General features: G+C 37.9%; 1 protein-coding gene across 1 annotated transcript in view; it reads right to left on the bottom strand.

The window, feature by feature from the left end:
• CRYBG3 (crystallin beta-gamma domain containing 3) overlaps positions 1-17,237 on the bottom strand; it is a 94,061-nt gene that overhangs the window by 18,083 nt on the left and 58,741 nt on the right. Inside the window, exons 11-17 of the mRNA XM_035315203.1 lie at positions 16,918-17,051; positions 15,022-15,148; positions 9,447-9,589; positions 6,969-7,095; positions 5,905-5,937; positions 1,654-1,763; positions 976-1,102 (exon numbers count right to left, since the gene is read on the bottom strand). Of these exons, the coding sequence (XP_035171094.1) occupies positions 976-1,102; positions 1,654-1,763; positions 5,905-5,937; positions 6,969-7,095; positions 9,447-9,589; positions 15,022-15,148; positions 16,918-17,051 (801 nt within the window). The remainder of the gene's footprint in view (positions 1-975; positions 1,103-1,653; positions 1,764-5,904; positions 5,938-6,968; positions 7,096-9,446; positions 9,590-15,021; positions 15,149-16,917; positions 17,052-17,237) is intronic.

The following is a 17,237-nucleotide window of genomic DNA, read 5'->3' as shown; positions in this document are numbered from 1 at the left end:
TTTCAGTGACAGCATTATGGCCAGCTTATCTTTTGTGCTCTTGCGTAGGAGCATACCGAGAGATGGGACAAAGGCACAGACATGACAAGATTCCAGAGGCATATGTCTTACGGGCAGAATTACAGCAAGATCTTAAAAAACTACATCTATATTGTACTGGGTACATTCCTGTTCAATCTCCTGGCCATAAAGGAGCTTGTATCTCGCTTACTGCTATAATTGGTCACTTGACTTCAAGATTTTTGTTTGGGTAGTACAACCAACATGACCTGAAAGTCACATGAAGACTGTGTGCATGTGAAATAAGTACTTGCCTTGTGTATCAGGAATCACTAGGAAAGAGGACATCCAGAACAGAGCTTTGGACTGGACTATCTGACGTGTCATACACTAATCACAGGCCACATGTGGTATATTATACCACTTTACTTATTGACCCATAATTCAAGATGCCATTAGGAGGTAAAACCTTTTTTTTTTAAAAAAAAATAAAAAATAAAAATCTGCAGAACAGTTAGTAAATTAAACAGAATAATGGCAAGTATATGCTAACATGTAATTTCAGTTTTCATATCTTGTGTGTACTTTGCTTTACAACTGAACCTTGGCTGTAGGCCTAATAAAAGAAGCCCCATATGCTTAGACAGCGTGTCAAGAAGTAACATCTCACTGTGTACTAAGCTTGTTGAGCTGCATTAAAAAATTCAGTCAGAAAAATACCACACAATGCAACTTGTATGAATGACAGCAACTTTCAGCCCAGAACACACAAGCATCCAAGAGTGTGTGCCTACAAGCAAACGCTTGCATGTGTGCACACAGCCTGACTCATTCCAAACCCCCAAATCCCATAAGCCAAGAAAACAAACTTCAGTCTTTTCCCTGAGTGGGAGTTTGTTAAACACAAGCACTTGCTTTAGACATCTGACTAGGAGAAGAGTTCCAAAGCATTATTATTTTCAATAACATCCTTACGTATTCAATAGGCTTGAGGGATTTGATTGTAGCAGTTGGGCAGCCACAGGAAGTGAGGTCAACGTAGAGGCCTTCTTCCAGCACACAGTGATTGTCAGCAATTTCCCCTTGGTAATACAGGAGCCAACTGTAAGAATAATGTTGCAAAAAAAAAAAAAGATTAGCAGCTCTAGCTGTTTATTAACAGTAAGTTTTTTTCAAGATTTAATATTTGCTAAGGAAGTGAGGAGTAAAAAAATTTGTTTGTTCTTGTTAAGCTTTGAATGAAGGTGGCTTGAAAGGCTATGTGACAAACCTACCAAAGCAGCAAAACAAATCATGTGGTATAGAAATCTCAGACTCGAACAACGCTAATGGAATGCAGATACCTCTCCTGCACGGAAGTTCTTAAAGTCTGGAATAAATGCTAACGGGAGTTAAAAAAAAGTCACAGTAACTGTCAACTTCCCACAGGGAAAGCGAAAGGCATACTCCCCAAATCAATGGCAGGACGACAATAACTGAGCTATATTGCAAGACAAAGAGTCTAAGATGTAATGGAATATGATCAGAGTGTGTTATGCACTTTTGACAATTTGCAATTTGAGAGTTATGCACTTTTGATGATCTGAAATAAAGTCAAGGTAGGAAAAAAAATCATATTACTTAGAATGGTGTCATGTAAAACAACAGACTTACCATCCCCGAAGAACCTTAAAAGAACATGGTATGAATGATGTGAAATCAGAAACTTCTGCTGTGAAATCTATGCATGCTCCTTGGAAATGTGTATTACTGAAAGCTTTGAGCTACAAGAACAAAACAAAATAAAGCCAATGACTAGAAGGGAAACAAACTCATTACCGTTAATGAAAACAGAGAAAGCTGTGGTCTTATGCATCCATTCAATTCACAAAGATACAATAAATAGAATGAATTCTCAGGGAATCTTTTACATTTCCATAGCTGCTTTCTTCATTAGAAAGACTGTGTTTTTATCATCTGTTCCTGGTTTAGAAAGCTGATGCTAAGGATGTTAATAACACTGTTACGGTGATGTTAATGCAGTGGTATCAAGTGTAAGTTCAAATACAGCAGGAGAAGACCCAGAGAAAAGAGAAGGCTAGGACTGAAGGATGTTATCGTCCATCTGACGTACCCTTGAACTGCAGATAACTCTCAGTAATCCAGGGTTCAAAACAGGAAAGGAAAGCATTGGTCAAAAGATACAGGGCTACTATTGGCTAAGTGCCTTGAAATCTCCTGTGACCACAGTGATTACAGGTAGTTTCTTGTTCAAGAACCCACAAGAGAATTTCTGGGGACAAGTGGGTGCAGCTTGGTAGATGCACCATCAACATATGACGTTCACCTAAGATAGTTATACCTATTATGAGAAAGAACTTCCAGCCACATTGAGCAATACCCCACAATAAGATGTGTTCAATTCACCCTGAAAAATGATAAGGTGGAAAGTACTGCAGTTAAAAAGAAAAAGATTAAAATAATGATAATTTAAAAAGTAAATGTAGTAAATTTAATGTATAGTAAAGTAAAGTAAATTTAATGTATAATGTAGCCTATGACTTATAGTGAAAGTCACTTAGAATTCTGTACCATTGGATAACCACTGTCTAACTGAGGTGAATTTCACTTTAAAGCCCAAAAGAGAGGCTGGAAAAGAATGCAAAATTTAACTTTATCAAGAGAACAGCTCATATTCTGTAATGGAAGAAAAACACTATGGCTTTTGCAAGAGCTACTTCCCCCTTTATGCCCCAAACTGGCCTAGCTTCCTGCCAAAGAAAAGAACTCAAATGCTCTTGCCAGTATTGAGAGAGAAGCCAAACACAAGAATTAGCAAATGATTTTATGGAAAAGTTCAGACTGTTTTTAGAAGAAATGAATATGTTTCTTGCTGAAAAAGAAAAAAAAAGAAAAAAAAGAAAAAAAAGAAAAAAAACACAAGAAAGGCTTAACCTGGCCTTGCATGATATAACTAAAAATTGAAGAAATCAGATCAGCTACAATATGATGGCTAAAGTATAACTATTTTTTTTCTGTAAATATGATTGCACTGCAATATCCCAGAGCATCTATTTAAGCTGTAACTATGTACTATTTTCTATGCACTTATCTTAAAGTCTTTTATAAAGGAATAAACGCACATATAGTCTTTCATTCATAAGCCAGATGCTATGCAACACTTTTAAAAGAGATCTGTGACTCCTTTTTATACAGAATACATCTAGTCATGAATGATGGTCTTCAGTTCACAAAAGCTAAGATGAAGTACCAAATCCTCAGTGACAACATTGCATATCTGCAATTAGTATCAAACGGCAGCTATCAGGATTTGATGTCACTTTACAAGGCTTTGCTTCCTAAAAAGTCAACAGACAGCATGCTGGAAATTCTAACAAGTTATCACTGCAGTTCTCTGCTTCCTAAATTGTTGAGGTCAACTGTTAATGAAAGAGGCTTTGTTCTTGCTGGACAAAACAAATTTTTCTTTTTTAAAAATAAAATGATTGGCTTTTTAGAATTGATGATTTCAGTCATTCTTGCATCATATGTACTTTGTTTATTACAGAGCCTGGCAGGAGTAAAAGGTCAGGGGAGTTACTGAAAGATTAAAGAAAATTTAGTGTTTTTTTTTTTTTTTTTTTTTTTTTCCATTTCTGTATAACAACTAAAAGCCAATGTGGAAAAAGACACTCTCCCCTGGACAGTGAACACAGTTCCCTTAACTCAGACATATGGTTATTAAAGGTGGGAGAATATATGCAGAATCATTCAAAATAACTGGTGTATGGCTTATTTAAGGGTCAAATACTTAGGATGCTTAAGGATTTGCCAGTTCATATGCACCATGCTTTGAATTTCCAAACTAAGTGACTGTTGCATACATGGAAACATTTCATTAACTTTGAATGGGAAAATGCTTATATTTATTTGAAACACTGTCCACTACTACTACTACTTCTTATAATTGAATCTACTTATTACTATGAAATTTTCTCTTACAAAAATTTACTCAAAATACTTCCCTTCCTAAACGAACTGTAGCGATACGAATGACGTTCTTCCTTCCCTAGTTTTCGGGCAGAATCCTATTAAAATCAGGATTGTAATAAATCAAGACAGCATCTTTTTAAAATGGGATTCAGAATGGTACTAGAGAACAGAACAGGCAAAGCATAATCTGGTACCGACCAGTATTTTTAGGTGATTGTGTATATACATACACACAGACACACACACATGCAGATTTTTTGATACATCACTGGAAATCAGGAAGACAATAAATACAATTTGCTGAGACTTCAAAGGTTTAAAATGATCTTAAAGGTCTGCAAAACTGCATTAAAGCACTTGAATCCTTTTTTTGGAAACACTGAAGAAGTAGAAGAGTTGAAGACAGAGAGAAAATTATTTTCAACTGTTTGGATCCCAGTGGTTTAATCTGAGTCTTACATTATCTTATTTTACCTAGTATCCTTTTACCAAGGCCTTACTGTGAATGTACTCACAAGTCTTTGAATTTGGCTGCAAACTGCCATATGAATAGGTCTGGCAGGAAATCAGTGTTTAAGACTAAAATAATACACCAATTATGTCTTCAGACAGGAAACATTTCCTGTAGTCCTAGGTTTATCATAAAATTGTAGAACTGGAGTACTTAGAGAAAAAGAAGGGTGTGGTCAACCTGCTAAGGAACACGATGCATGCACTTCCCACATGTGTATGGCTATTATACTCACTGAAGGAAGAGAGAACAAAATGATGTCCACATGACAAAATACTTAAGTTTTCTAAAACTGTCATTGAGTTCTAGAGTCTCTTCCTTTTCAAAAAATGTCATGTTTCCCACAATAAAGTTTTCCAAATTTGCTTAATTAAAAGCATGTCATAAGGAGAGCAATATAGCAACTTAGATAATCACCCATGCTAGCAACCCACTCCAGGACAGAAAAGAAGAAATCAAACCACAAATGCAGGAATGAAGGAGAGCCTTGTCAGGGAAGAACGTTGTGGGAGACACAGACCATTCTTGGTGGTGAGCACAAACATTTAGAGTAGGTTTTAGATATAGAAATATACCACAAAGGTATGTTAATGGAAAGATACCACCAAAGGTATGTTAATGGGACACAACCTTGTAAGATAAAGACCAGAAGTGCCAACCCCCAAACTAACTTGTCCCGAAAACTGAAGTGAATTATAGGGACTACTTTTTCTCTTTATAAATTGTCCCTAAGGCAGATACAACTTTCAGAGAAATTATTAGAATGTATAGTAGAAGAGAATTATCTCAAATTTGTTATAATCAAGATGTGTTCAATGAAGGTCCTATGTTACGGGGAGGAAAAGGAAAGCATGGAGTATGTGGAGCCCGCTCCTACAAGAGCAGCTATACAATACTTGGAAGACTATGGCAAGCAGAGTTACCAACATGTAAGACAAAAATCCCAACTTCCCCTGTTGATCGACCTGCTGGTTTAAAGAGTGCAATTCATTTTTTGCAGTTTGTACTTCACGTCATACATAAGGCAAGATAGTGACAAACCAGATGCAATACAAAAGAATGGAAAGAATGTATACCACAAAGAGAAGAATGAATCCATGCGATAGCAAGTTTCCAGAAACAGGAAGGAAAGAATAGGAAAATAGCTAGCTAGAAAGATCCAAAGTCACTTAAAACCTACTGAAATGCTTGCATTTTTAAGAACAGAACAGTAAAGGGTATGACCTGGAATAAAACCAAGAACAGAACATTGGCAAACAGCCTTTACAGATTTACCAGCTTCCTCAAGCAACGCTCTACTGTATGGAGATGATAATACTGAGATATTCATCTGAAGTAATGAAGCAAGAAATTCAGCATTACCTGTGTTTAATTATTAAATGTGGTTTAGTACTAGAGACTGTTATATAATGTCAACATACCAAATGTGGAGGTTCATTCATTCCAAGAGGTTCCTGCAATAATAAATATATACACATGCATATGAACAAATAAAATTAACTACAATTAGTTTCCTATAACACATGTCAAGTTCCTGAAATTTGTAAGCTACAAATTCAAGAGCAGAGACACACAGTTCCTATGCTGTTGGCACAATTCTCTTTCTCCATCCTCTGCCATCAGATGCCTAGAAGCTCATGACTAAATGCCTGGTTGTTCAGTCCTTTTCCACATGGAGAACTTGCATCATTATTTAGTTCATGTAACTAATTAATTAGTTCACATAACATGGATTAGAGTCCATGTAAATTTCTCTTTATTTTAAATGTCTTTCGTGAAAAAATACAATATTCAAGGTAATATTGGGACACCTCTTTCAACACACACTCTTCAAAATAAGGTTAAGTGTTTGTTCCTTCTCTGATTTCAGTGCAGTACTATCAGTTATTATATACTCATTACTGAGGATTCTTTGCTTTGCATTAGGGCTTTGACAGTGCTGGCACTAATCCATTTGGTCAAGTTGCCCTACCTTGGATTTAATAACGGATTACATTTTTTTCCTCATTTTATTTGCTATATACCTTAAAAATCTTTTAGTGGAAAACATAGGAAAAAAAACACCACTACGGAGCTCTGTTATGCAATAATAATACAGGCCAGATAATGGATATAAAAATACTTGAGAATTCATCAATTAGATGTTATATTTTACTATGTTTTATGGCAAATAAATCTTTCCAGGTCAGGTTATTCTTTCCATGAATGCAGTCTGCCAAAGGGAGGTTCTTCTTATGAAGTTTCCCTGGCTATTTTCTCATTAACAGATATAACAGTCCAGAATGTCAATTTCAGAAAAAGTAGGTCCAGTCTCCAACCTGAACAGATTCATTGTGTGTCATCCATAAGGGTCTTTAATTTATTTCCAAGTAAGCAGATAAACTGATTAAACAGAACAACCCAAATTACAAAATTCTTGTATGCTCTGAACTTGACAGGTCTCCTTTCTTTTAAGTTTTCCTCTTAACAAGTGCTAGCAACTCACCAATTTAATAGGTCGAATTGACATAATGATTTTACTGGATCCTCCCCAGTCAAAGAAACACTTGTATTTTCCCTTCTCCAATACATATTGTTCTCCACAGAAATGTTTCTGCTGGTATGCAACCCACCTGGAAAATGGCACAAACAATAAACTGAAAACATCATATTTTCCTGTGTAGTTTGATGAAAATACTGACAAGTTGAATTGAACATTTTTCCTTAGAATTTTTCTTGATAAGCTCATTTGACAGTGTAACATCAAATTCCATCTGAGGTGCTTAAGGGTCACACAGTTTATTTACTATTTTTATGTTGTAAATGTAAACAATTTGACAAAGATTCAACTTTGGATCTCTGCTTTCTGTTAAATTTATATTCAGAATAAGATCATGCCTTACTTAGAAGGCCAGAGGAAAGATACTTGATCGACAAGTTCTTCAATCTGTTTCAGCTCAATCTTTACCTTTCTTCATCCTCCCCCAAGACACATCTTTCTTCCAACACTTCCAGTTGAATTTAAGAGAAATAGTGTAAGAAGAAAGAGAAATAAGTGAGGAATTCTTGACAGGATGAGATAAAGCAAAAGCTTGCAATGGTTGCCAGTTCAGACTACTTCCACTCTGCTATCCATGTTGCAATTAAAGAAGAAAGGAACCCTGTGTGAGACCAATGGCCCCATCTAGCCCTGCACATGTTCTTCAGTAGTTACATAAATAGGTGGAGGCAAGTTAGGGAGATGTCACTAACCTGGCCACTTTCCTTGGTCCATTCCTCTCTTAGTACCCCATCAACTAAGACTGTTATATTAGGGATATTAGAGGACACCTCATTCCCTAGTCTATTGTAATTATGAGCATACAATTTAGCACCATGTAAGCATTTTTTATATTACTCTTCCCTATTTTTATTAATATACATTTTTCTACGTTCCACGTGCCACCTTTTTGCCTGCTCAGTTTTATGAGGTCCATCTGAAGGTCCTCACCATTAATGTGGCCCTTAACTGCCCATAAAAACTTAGTCTGTCATCTGTAGACTTGAAGAGTTCACTGCTTGCTTCCTTTCCCAGCTTACCAGGTTTTCCTGAATAAATCATTAAATATATGATTGAATAAAACCAGATTCATCACCAGTGCTTGAGAAACCAACAACTCTTCTCCATTTTTAAAAGTGCCCAACGAACCCTATACTTTGCATCCTATACTTTAGCCAGCTTTCAGTCCGTAACAGAACTTTTCTTCCAATTTCATACAACTTATTTAACAAACTATACACCATTCTACCACTCTCTCAAAGGCCTTTTTTCTTTTTTTTTCTTTTTTTTTTCTTTTTTTTTTTTTTTCTCTCTAAGTACTGTGTCTACAGGACCATCTTTAATGTATGAGCATATCCGTTTTCTCATAAAATACCAGAAGTTTAGTGAGGCAGGACTTCACTTTACAGAAGCCACATTAAGCCCTTCCCTACAGACTGTGATTAACCATGCATTCCATGATCTTACAGATTTTCCCATTTTACTATGGACTCAAGCCAGATTTGTTAGTCTATAGGTCCCAGGGAGCCCCTCGTAAGCCATTTTTGGAGATGGAGTTAAGCTGGAAGTCTACCAGACCTGTAGCACAGTGGCTGTTTCCAACAATGAGGTATGCATACTGGCCAGCAGTTGGTAGCCTTGCAACACTCTGCTTATCCTTCATGTAAATCTCTGTGATGTCTGCTGTATCAGAGCTGCCATTTGATGCCAAGCAAGCAAGATTCCAGTTCCCCCCACAATATTTTTTAGCCTTCTGGCACGTGGATAAAAGTACTTGTAAGCTTTGTCCTTGCTTCATCACTTAATACTTCATATACCTGTCAACAGACATTGCAGATGGTCTAATTTACCTTCCTTATTTATTGCAATTATGCTGTTTACTTTTGTCCTGGACTTCACATAAGCACACTGAACATTAATGAAGTCCACCCTGTAGGTTTCGTCAGCCTGAAACAGATACTCTAATGGCTTGACCCCTAGCTTTTAATTTAAATAATTCTCTAAGAAGTATTTTAATTTTTAGTGCCCACAGCCTGACTTTATTATGATTAAGGCACAATACATCCTTCTTGTACAGGCTCCACCTGCCCCATAAGGTATCCCATTTCTTAACATACCTAAAATCCCTCTTCCATACCATAATGCTCTGTATTATTGCTGAAGTGCTTGTGTTACAAAACTACAGCCTGCGTGGTTTCTGGAGGGTTGTCACAAGCCTTCTCCAATAACTAGAGTGCCCAGATCAAAATCAAGATGTAGGCATGAGAATTAGAGAAAACATTAAGATATTTTCTTCATTTACCAAGGGAACAGAGAAAAGTATTGTTCTCCCTCAACTGTTTACCACCTGTACCATGTGAAATATATTCTGTCAAAATATGTACCCCAAAACAGCTCTGCACAAAAACACTTAATTCTTCCATTCATAGATTTCAGTAGACTTACACTCCACTTCTCACAAGAATCGACCTTGTTTCTGGGCCAAATCCAGCCTGCTCCAAATCAGGAATTTCTTCATTGATGATGTCCAGTGTTTTCCCGTCTTCATCCTCAGACTGAAAAAGTGCCACTGATGACTCTATGAAATCCTAAGAGGCAACACAGAAGTTAGAAGATAGGCTGCCACAACTCAGTGACACTTCACAACATAAAACATTTTGGAAAAGAGCTGTAGCCTGAAAGACAATATTTTTAGAACAATGAAGGGGTGTATGTCCCTTATATGAATCTTTAAGGAGGACTTTGGCATTGAAGAATGCAGCTGGAAGCCTGTCAATCTGGTATGTCCTTCAGTGGTTTCCACTTTAGAGAGGAAGAACATGCTGCCCCTGACCACCACCCTTTTCTTAACAAGAATGACTGAGTGCAAGGATGCCTGCCTGGGCAAGAGAATTCTTGGGGACTGAGCATTCATCATCCAACAGCTTCACAAACAACAACTCCAATCATTACCATCACTACAGTCTTTTACTTCAAGTTCTCCTTCCCCATCTCTTCCTATGTTCAAGGCAATAATCATGGAGAGGATAAGACTGGGCAGCATCTGGGAAGGTATAGATCACCTTTTTAGCACAAAGGGTTTATGGATTTTGGAGACACTCATTGCATGACTGACCTCTACAGCAATAAAGTAAATACCATATTGAATTATCATATTCTGTCCTATATAGCTGTGTGACATTGCTTTATGATTTCATCCAGCATAGTGTCTTAACCACTCAGCAGTTCTAAGCACACAGCTCAGTCACTGCTTGTGAACGTGGAAAACAACAATCATAGAATGGCCTGGGTTGGAAGGGACCTCACAGATCACCTACTTCCAACCCCCCTGCCATGGGCAGGGACACCACAAACTAGATCAGGTTGCTCAGAGACTCACCTAACTTGGTCTTGAACACCTCCAGGGATGGGCATCCACAACCTCTCTGAGCAACCTGTTCCAGAGCCTCACCATCCTCTGAGTGAAGATTTTCCTCCTAACCTCCAATCTAAATCTCCCCTCTTTTCCATTCACTTACTTTCTTTAAAATTTAACAAGAACATTAACTCAATTCCATTTCAGTGTTTCTGAAACATTCTGCAATGTTGTAATAAGTTTCAAATAAATAAGTTTTGCAAGTAAGTTTTGCAAACAGAAGAAAAGGCTGTCAAGTAAATACAGTAGCCATCACAGACTCACAAAACATATGAGGACACTTTCATAAGAATTATTACATTAAATACTTGCTGATGTAGCACTTAAACTACCATGCAGAGAACAGCATGCTGAAGGCTACACACTGAGAAAACCAGACTTACGAGAATCAAAAAAACACTTAAAAATTAAGGCCTGACCAAGCATGCATCCAGATTCATTTGGTCAGGTGAACCTGACCAAACAGGCTCTTTAACGGAGATTATGCCTTTTTGCAGGATTCAGTCATAATCAAAACCAATTTTAGAATGAACACGTAATGTGGCATGACCTCTTTGTGTTGTTTACAGTACACTAAAAAGTCACAGAGCAACTTGTGTAGTACAACTGGTTTTCCTGTTATGTTTACCTCCTACTTGTTTCTTTTATTTAAGAAGCTCCAAGTACTTCAGGTATACACTAGAAATTAAAGTATCATTTTTGGTAAAATCATCAACTGCAATTTCAGACTACTTTTTAGAAAAAAGAAAAATACTAGTGCAGTTTTAGTGACAATAGAAAATTGCTAACTTGACAGTCCTAAAGCAAGAATCTTATATGAGTTCCTGAAAAGCCATTTAGATCAAACATGCACATAATTTATTTACATTTAAAATGCTGATAATATGTCCACAAGTCTAATCAAAAACACATTTCAAATACAGTCATCTTTTTTTTCTCCCTGCATTTTCACAGCAGTTTCTCACGTAGTGAGAAATATGAGAATACTTTAAAATGAACTTTCAAGACAACGCCAATCGCTTTATACCTGAAAACATAGTGGGAAAGTTCTAAAGTCAACATACTCTGTTCTGCTAAAAGATTCAGAAATTGGTCTTTCCCTGATCATGACAAACACAGGCATACCCCAAATTCACAGATTCTCTCATTTGACCCTGGAAAAAACAGCAAATTCAAGTGGTCCCCCATATCAGCATGCAGTACAAACTGCTGCCCTCCCTCAGGAACATGCCCGGCATTTGACTCCAATGTCCCAAGTCTCCAATGTCTGCCAATGTCTGTTATCCAGCTGCTGATAACAGAGCTGGCAGCATGCTGGAAAATACAACTCTATACAACCTTCCTATCTCTTCTTTCAAAACACTACCCAAATCCCCACATGACAGCTTGTGACAGGTTGCAACAGAAATATTTGAGACAGACCCAAACTGAAATATCTTAGAGCATATCTACGTGCATGTGCATCTTTACCAGAGGGTGGGGAGGGGTGAAATCCACAATCCCTCTTTTGTGTGTGATGAAGAAACCTTTCTGATTAGTCAGGAGATTAAACTCGTGTCTCAGCTCCACTGTAGTAGCTGGTACAACTGGAGGCTTGGATTAATACACAAAAATATGGCCTGGATATTCCTGGTGCTAATAAGCTCTCAGGGAACCTGTCATGCTGAGTGTCGTGGCACAGAAACACATGAAGAATTTTGCATAGCCACATTTAACAGAGCCAGCACTGACACAGGCTAATGAGGCACGCCGTACCCAGCCTGGCTGTACGCAGCCATTTACGTGCTCCTGCACCATGCTCCCTGCTCTGGGAGCATAGCGCAGAGATGTGTGATCCCACTCTGCCTGAAGCTGACTCAGGTACACAGGGCTCATTAGCTGGGGCTCGGGGCCGTGTGAACTGGGCTAATTTGTTTTCAGGCCTGGGCTAGCCTTAAAGCCAACACAGTCCAGGTCATCCGCTGTGATGCCTGACGGAAAACGTCTAGCTGGATGGGCTCCTGCATGAGATGACACCGGTGAGTACCTGTGACACCGCTCCCTGTTGTAAGCTGACCATGAATAACGCGACACAGCTACATTTCACAAATTCCTTCATCTTCTGCAGAGATTCTTGAATTCATGTGACTAAAGCAGAATTTCCAGAAAAAAAGAATAAATATCTGGTATGGGGGAACAAGCCTGCTGAGCCTGAGACCACCGCAGGCTTCACTACACTCCTCTTCACAGCACTGCTGACATAGAGATGAACTTGTATGCTCCTTGTGCAGCAAGGGGCCTGAGGCACAGACAGCTGTTTTTGCATTTTTGCCCAAGTCCCCTCTGAAAAAAAGAGTTTGGTAGTAAAATGCATTTACAATCCTGACCTTAAATAGCATACACAAAGTCATAAAGGGAACATACAGCATGCCTGAACACCGACTTATGTATTGAAAGTGGAGGTCAATCTGTTGGTCAAGCAGAATAAAATGCCACTGCCATCAGTTGTTTTATTGATTCCAAATACAAACCACCTTATTATTATTATTATTATTATTTTTAAGTTATGCTACAATCTGAGGAAAAGCATTACTTATACTTCTACTATCAATACATGTTCTCAAAACATTAGGGACTTCAGCAACCTGGCTCTTTTAGGCTTGAGTCAAATTAAATCAAAGAATCACTGAATATCCTGAGTTGGAAGGGACCCACAAGGATCATTGAGTCCAACTCCTGGCTCTGCACAGGACCACCTAAAAATCAAACTCTGTATCTGAGAGCATTGTCCAAATGCTTCTTGAACTCTAGAGCAGGCTTGGTGCTGTGACCACTGCCCTGGGGAACCTGTCCCAGTGCCCAACCGCCCTCTTGGTGAAGAACCTTTTCCTAACATCTAGCCTGATCCTCCCCTCTCACAGCTTCATGCCATTCCCTGTCGCTGTCCCCAGAGAGCAGAGCTCAGCACCTGCCCCTCCGCTCCCCTCGTGAGGGAGCTGCAGGCCGCCATGAGGCCTCCCCCTCAGCCTGCTCTGCTCTGGGCTGAACAAACCGAGGGTCCTCAGCCGCTCCTCATGTGTCTTGTCCTCTAGATCCTTCACTACTTTGTAGCCCTCCTTTGGACACTCTCAAATAGTTTTATGTCCCACTTTTACTGTGGCACCAAAACTGCACACAGTACTCAAGGTGAGACCACACCAGGACAGAACAGAGTGGGACAATCCCTTTCCTTGACAGGCTAGCAGTGCCATGCCTGATGCACCCCTTTTGGCTGCCAGGGCACGCTGTTGGCTCAAGTTCAACTTGCAGAATCCAGCACTTGCTCTTGTTGAACTTCCTAAGATTGGCATACGCATCGGTGTACACAATTGTATGTACATGCATATACATGGAAGATCATTCCTACTAAGCATGTGCACAATTTTAAACTCATGTCATTTGCTGAACAGAAGCTTTAAAAAGATCAAATTAAGTTACTCAAGTATGCTATGTATAGCTTGAAAATTAGGGAAAAAAAAAGATTAGTCGGTAATTGAATAGGATTATTCCCATTCAAAACAGAGAAGAAAATGCTCACCAAAACTTAAATTATTTAGAAGGGAATGTATTTCTTCAATTCATTGAATTCTCCCTTCTCTATACCCCCACTCTACTCCCCCCCCAAAAGAAAACAACCACCACCACAAAAAAAAAAAATAAATAATAAAAAAATACAAAGTGACTGTTGCATTAGTTTGCTCTAAGTGCCTATCTTCAACTTTGACAAAAACTCCTGGCTCAGGAATATCACATCACATCTGGAAGACTGAAGACTGGGTAATGTCAGAGTAATTAATTTAATTCTCAAAAGAAGCCACTCTTTGCAGCTGCATTGGAAGAGCAGGAACACTCACAAAGCTCCCTTTATTATCAATCAATCAATCAATCAAACAAACAAAAGACATACAAAAAATAACAACCAACAACCCAACAACAACAACAACAAAAGACGAAACCAACCAACCAAATCAACCCCCAACTAAATGAAATAATAAGGAAGTTCTAATCCCATGTTTCTACATCACTGGAAAGTCTAATATTACTTCCAGTGCCGGACTCTGATATAGTTTTTATTATTTCATTGTTGACCCCACTAAACACATATTAGTATAATGGATTTTTTCTACTTGATTATTCTTGTTGCCAAAATTTTCTGGCACAAAAATCACAGAGGCAGAGGGTAATGCTGTTTAAAGGCTCACAACAGCTGCTGTGTTGAAAAACTATTTTATATTTTAATAAGGAACTAGACTGTGCATTTACCAATGTTAAACTTAAAAAAAATAAACCTATTCTAGAGATTTGAACAGCTTAAAGTGCAGAGTGAGATGCTTTGAAAATCTGGCAGGGGAATAAGGAATTCTGCCCGACACATTATTTCATGAACTTTAGAAAAGCTATTCAAAACCTGCCTCTACTTTACAACATATACAGTCCAGTCTAAATTTCAGCAAGTAAGAAAATGAGAGTGAACTTGGACAAACGATGGAATGACCAAACACATGACAGCTGTACTGTAAATGAAGAATAACCTTCTTTATGTATGGAGCTGTGCATAATTTGTATGAAATTCATAAAAGTACTTACAGCCTGAAGAAACCGGAAAGACAGGAGGACGCTGTCAGTTCCCCCCCATGAGTGCCTGTCTTCATAATCTCCCTCCTCAAGCAAATACTGACGGCCTTTGTAGCGTTCCTTATCATAGGCAACCCATCTACAGTAACCACACAACAAAAGAAAGAGAAATAAGTAAAAGGAAGACAACTCCACACATGATTTTTCGTAACAAATAAAAGGGGAAATGAACATCCTAAGAACACTAAGATGAATATCACAGACTCCACTAACAAACAAAGCAAGATTTGTTGGAAATCACAACATGCAACTAAGCGCTCTTTGTGGATCAAAATTCTGCCATGTGATTGTTGCTCCAACAACAGTTTATTTGTGTAATGCTACTTGATTTATCTCTCCTCAGTCAGCCACATTTTTAATACCAATATTCAGCACTAAATAGAGGCTAACACATCTAGCAGCCAAAACATCAAAAGGCACCAATTGCCAATGATAGCAGAAGATCTCTCCCATGTTTTCATGAACGAGAAGATCCTACCCTTTCTGGAGTTTGTGATAATACTCAGGAATTTCAGTAGAGGAAGGTTTCACCCACTTATACTGTTTCCTGCTCTAGCCTACGAATAGACGAGTTAATTGAATATATACAATATATGGTATATGGAACATATTTAAATACTAAGGGAATAAAAGTCTTAAAAGTATTTTGAACAAAACAGATAAATCAATTAAAATAAGGTGTTTCTATATCATTTTTGAAAGTGGAACTTAATTTGAAAAAGTGCCCCCCTTTATTTCTTTCTTGCAAGAGTTTATTTCACTAAAACTCCCTTGCAAGTATTTAGAACTGCTGTACAAATTCTGTTGGCATTGAAATTTGGCAGGCAATGATATCTTTACTCTTAGTACCATTTGGTTTACATTAATTCATCTGTTTAAGTTACCACAGTATTAAAAATAAAAGACACCACAACAGACAGAAGGATGAGTTTTAAGAATTTGAGGCTTCCCAGATAGCTAATATATAGTGTATTTATTTAAATAGATTATTTGTGTATTCACAATTAAGTTTATTTTTAATTTAGTTCTTGTAAGATTCTGATGACAGCCTGTATATTGAATCTTTATATTGAAGTATTGAAAACCCCTAAGAAAAAAATTAAAGATTCTGAAAACTATTTAATTGCTAAGCTCTTTGGCAGAAGCAACCATCCTGTATGCTTTCAAACAGTCTTAAATTTTGGGGTCTTGGGAGAGGCTGAAAGAACAATCTGTGGGTGAGTAGTTCTCTAGAACAGCTGGAGCTGAGTCTACCTCTTGAGAAGTTCACCTAAGTGTCTGGTTCTGTGTTACACAGCCCTTTTTGTGTGTGTGAGAGGGAGGGAGGGACAGGCAAGGCGACACAGAGTCAATCCCAGGCCTCAAAGGAGAAAATAAGGGTGGATTCTTATTTTTAGATATTATGCAACAGGTGGTGAAGTAAAACCATTAGGACAGTTTATAGATTTCAGAGGCATTAAAATGTCAAACTGAAGACTGTCCAAACCTATTGAAGGTCATTTATGTAAATTAAATAGAGATTATCAGAAGCAAAAATCAATCTAAATTACAGCTCTGTGTGAAAGCTATCATTAAGGAATGAAGTGGCCCGGCTTAATGGCATCTAAATGGTCAACGCTGACTTCACACCCCCCACACATTTAGTTTTACCTTCCTGTATTTTAAATAGGTAAGCCACACAGAGAGGTAGTTTTATTCAAGATTGGTAACTGACGAGAGAAATATATATTTCTTTCTTCTCAAAATATTTTACTGAGAGAAATTCTAATCATGTCTGAGTTGGCTCTTAGCATTTAGTTATAATTTTCTATTTTAAAGTACATAAATACAAACGTGAAATACACTTACACTCCACCGACGATGCGCATTGATCCAATTTCCTTAAAATCCTCTTTGTTACCAAGCAGAGCTGGGACAGAAGTAATATTTTCTGAAAACTCTTTGGACCATCCTCCAAAGTGTGTTTTCTCATATATTATCATCTAGAAAACATGATTTCAAACAATGCCTTGAGCATGTCCTGAATTGTAGTTTGAATGTAACTGAACTCTGCAGCTATATGACTGTGATTTATCCTGTAATACGGTGCCTAGGCAGTGGATAATAGCCTGCAGCGAATCCTACCTTTTTCACAGCTAGATGTGCTAAGCTAACCCTTAAAACTAGTC

This window comes from Oxyura jamaicensis, chromosome 1 (assembly GCF_011077185.1).
Source record: "Oxyura jamaicensis isolate SHBP4307 breed ruddy duck chromosome 1, BPBGC_Ojam_1.0, whole genome shotgun sequence".
In the NCBI taxonomy this organism is placed as follows: domain Eukaryota; kingdom Metazoa; phylum Chordata; class Aves; order Anseriformes; family Anatidae; genus Oxyura; species Oxyura jamaicensis.
Note: the sequence above shows the minus strand (reverse complement) of the source record. Positions and strands in the feature narration are given on the sequence as shown.